Raw genomic sequence first — 2,831 nt, 5'->3', positions numbered from 1 at the left:
ATATACATTAAAGCCATTAGTAAACTTTTGTTTTTGAACAACTAACTACGTGTGTTGTTTTTTCTAGTCAGTCTCAGTTATTAGGAAAGCATAGGCCTCATTCCCACTACTGTTTAAATTGGATCTTGATCATGATTTTTTCTGTGTCTTTTTGGTTGAATTGATTTATTTTCGATCAATTTTCAGATAAAATGATTCATCCCAATGTGATTCATGTGGATTTGAACCCGCTGCCAGTGACAGAGGGCAGCTGCAATGGCCCCAGCCTTCTCCTATCACTGGCCTCTCCTGTCTCTCCATCCCTGGCCAGTCTGGCCCCAGCCTTCTAGTCCCTTGCCTTCTTGTCCCCGCGGCCTCCCTTTCAGCCTTTCTGGCTTCTTTGAGATCTCCTTACTGGCCTCCCCTTGTGACCTTCTTCCTGGCTTTCCTGGCTTCTCTGCAGCCTCTGTCCATTTCCAGCTAAGCTGGGGAAGTTGGGAAGGAGGTCGCAAAGATGCTGGGGAAACCGGGAAGGAGGTTGTAAGTGGAGACCAGTAAGAAGGTCGCAAAGAAGCCAAGGAGGCCAGTAAGGAGGTTGCAAAGAAGCAGGGGAGGCTGGTAAGGAGGCTGTGGGGACGGGAGAAGAAGAAGAAGGCAAGAGACTGGAGAAGGCCAGGGACAGAGAAACCGGGGACAAACTGGCCGGGGATGGAGAGACAGGAGAGGGAATCGCTCTCTGATCTGAATCCATAAATCGGTTCATGCACTCTCTCTCTGAACCGATTTATGGATTCAATCAGAGAGCGAATTATCCCTAAGTGGGAATGAGGCCATAGCTAGAGAAAAGCACATTTCTGCTACTCTGCTAATTTTAAAGCTAAACTCTAACAGTCTTGGCTTAGATATTTTTGAAATTAAAGATTTTGTTTCTTTAAAAGGCTGAAATCCTAGAAAACTTAAATTACCCCATAGAAACCACCTTAAGTTTTCATCATCAGTTGTTCCTTTGTATTCAGGTCTGGCCTAAATAATATAATGTAGCATTTGGGGAGGAAAATGCAGCCCAGTAACCCCAGACTGGAAGACAAGATGGAGAAGACCTGCACAGCTGCCATGTATTTCCCTTTGGTGCTCAGGTAAGTGGGCACAAAGGACACCCAAACACTGCAAAACACCAACATGCTGAAGGTGATCAGCTTGGCTTCATTGAAGGCCCCTGGCAGCTTCCTGGCAAAGAAAGCCAGAGTGAAGCAGATGGTGGCCAGAAAGCCCATATAGCCAAGGGCAGTATAAAACATGACCACAGATCCTTCATTACACTGAAGTGTGATCTGCCCATGATGGGAGTGCATGTCAGCATCTGGAAAAGGGGGAGAGATTCCCAGCCAGATCATACAAATGGCCACCTGAACACCAGAACAAGAAATGACAATGGAGTTGGCCAAGGTCTTCCCCAGCCATTTCCTCATCTTGCTTCCTGGTTTTGTGGCCATAAAGGCCACCACCACCATGATGGTTTTTGCCAACAAGGAAGAGATGGCGACTGAGAAGATGGTGCTGAAGGCAGTTTGTTGGAGAAGGCAGGTCACCATCTGTGGCCGACCAATGAAGAGAAATGAGGATAAGCAAGAAAGGAGGAGGGAGATAAGGAGCATGTAGGTGAGGTCACGGTTGTTGGCTTTGACCATGGCTGTTTCTCTGTATTGAAGGAAGATTCCTAAGACACAACCTGTGCTGAAGGACAAGAATAGGGCAAAGAAAGCTATGGTGATTCCCAAAGGTTCTTCATAGGAGAGGTAGCTGATCATCTTTGCAATACATTCTGTGTGTTGTTTATTTGAATAATTGTCATCTGGACACTGATGGCAATAGTCAGCATCTGAAAAGAAATAAAGGCAGGTAGAACATCACTACATGTTATTTAATAATCTGTGGTCTGTCATATGTCTTGAAATATGTAGCCATGTGAAGTGTTATGTATGAGAGCTTAAGTTATTGTGGCACAAAAATAGTTTTTAAATGGCACATGGCCCCAGAAAGCCACATTTTAGGTCCGCCTTAAGGTTGCCATTAAGTCAAAAAAACTTAGAGGCACACAGCAAGAACAACAAATATGTCTTTGTGTTTTAAAATTATGAGTCAGTATGCTTTTAACTGTTGTAATTTAGTGTTTTAATGGAACTTCATTTATCTATATTTAATTTATTTATAACCTGCCATTATCTTGATATCGGGACACAAGACAGCTAACAAATTCTTAAAAGTACGACTTAAAATAATACAAACGTAACAAAAATGTAGATATAGAGTATCAAAAACAATTATTACACAGTAAAAATGTTAAAATATATTAAAAACTTTGACATCTGAATTACACAGCATTTAAAAGCCCAGCTCTCCTCAGTCTGAAAAAGTCTGATGGCACAAAAATATTTTGACCTGTGGCTGAAAGGAGACTGATCTGTCCATGAGAATGGAGCAGTAGAAAGATGCTGCATTCCCAGATTACCACCATCCCCAGCAAGGTCTAGAGTGTGTCCAGCAGCAGGAGCGGGGCCAGATACCACTTGGGAGAGACCCATGGTGTCATGGTAGACATGAAGCCCTGGTCCAGTCCTGACAGGTTAGCATCAGCATGGATGTTGAAATCTCCCAGCAGCATAAGAGACGGAGACTCCAGCACTGCCTCTAAGACCATTCCAGCTAACTCAGAAAGGGAGACAGCATTGCAGCAGAGTGATACACCAACAGAATCCCTAATCTGCCCTGGTTTCCCACCTTTAAAGAAACACACTCAAACCCTGAAGACTGAGGGACAGGGTGCCAGGTCAGGGAGAGATTATTCCCATAGA

General features: G+C 44.0%; 1 protein-coding gene across 1 annotated transcript; it reads right to left on the bottom strand.

The window, feature by feature from the left end:
* Positions 1-394: 394 nt before the first annotated feature.
* LOC121918301 (vomeronasal type-2 receptor 26-like) lies at positions 395-1,787 on the bottom strand (the record flags this gene model as incomplete). Its single annotated transcript, XM_042444371.1, has 2 exons — positions 1,163-1,787; positions 395-606 (listed from the first exon to the last, which is right to left on the bottom strand). Coding segments are annotated over exons 1-2 (837 nt in total), but the record flags the coding sequence as incomplete, so codon positions are not given.
* Between the last annotated feature and the right edge of the window lie 1,044 nt (positions 1,788-2,831).

Source organism: Sceloporus undulatus, unplaced genomic scaffold (genome assembly GCF_019175285.1).
Source record: "Sceloporus undulatus isolate JIND9_A2432 ecotype Alabama unplaced genomic scaffold, SceUnd_v1.1 scaffold_8055, whole genome shotgun sequence".
NCBI classification, from domain to species: Eukaryota; Metazoa; Chordata; class Lepidosauria; order Squamata; family Phrynosomatidae; genus Sceloporus; species Sceloporus undulatus.
Note: the sequence above shows the minus strand (reverse complement) of the source record. Positions and strands in the feature narration are given on the sequence as shown.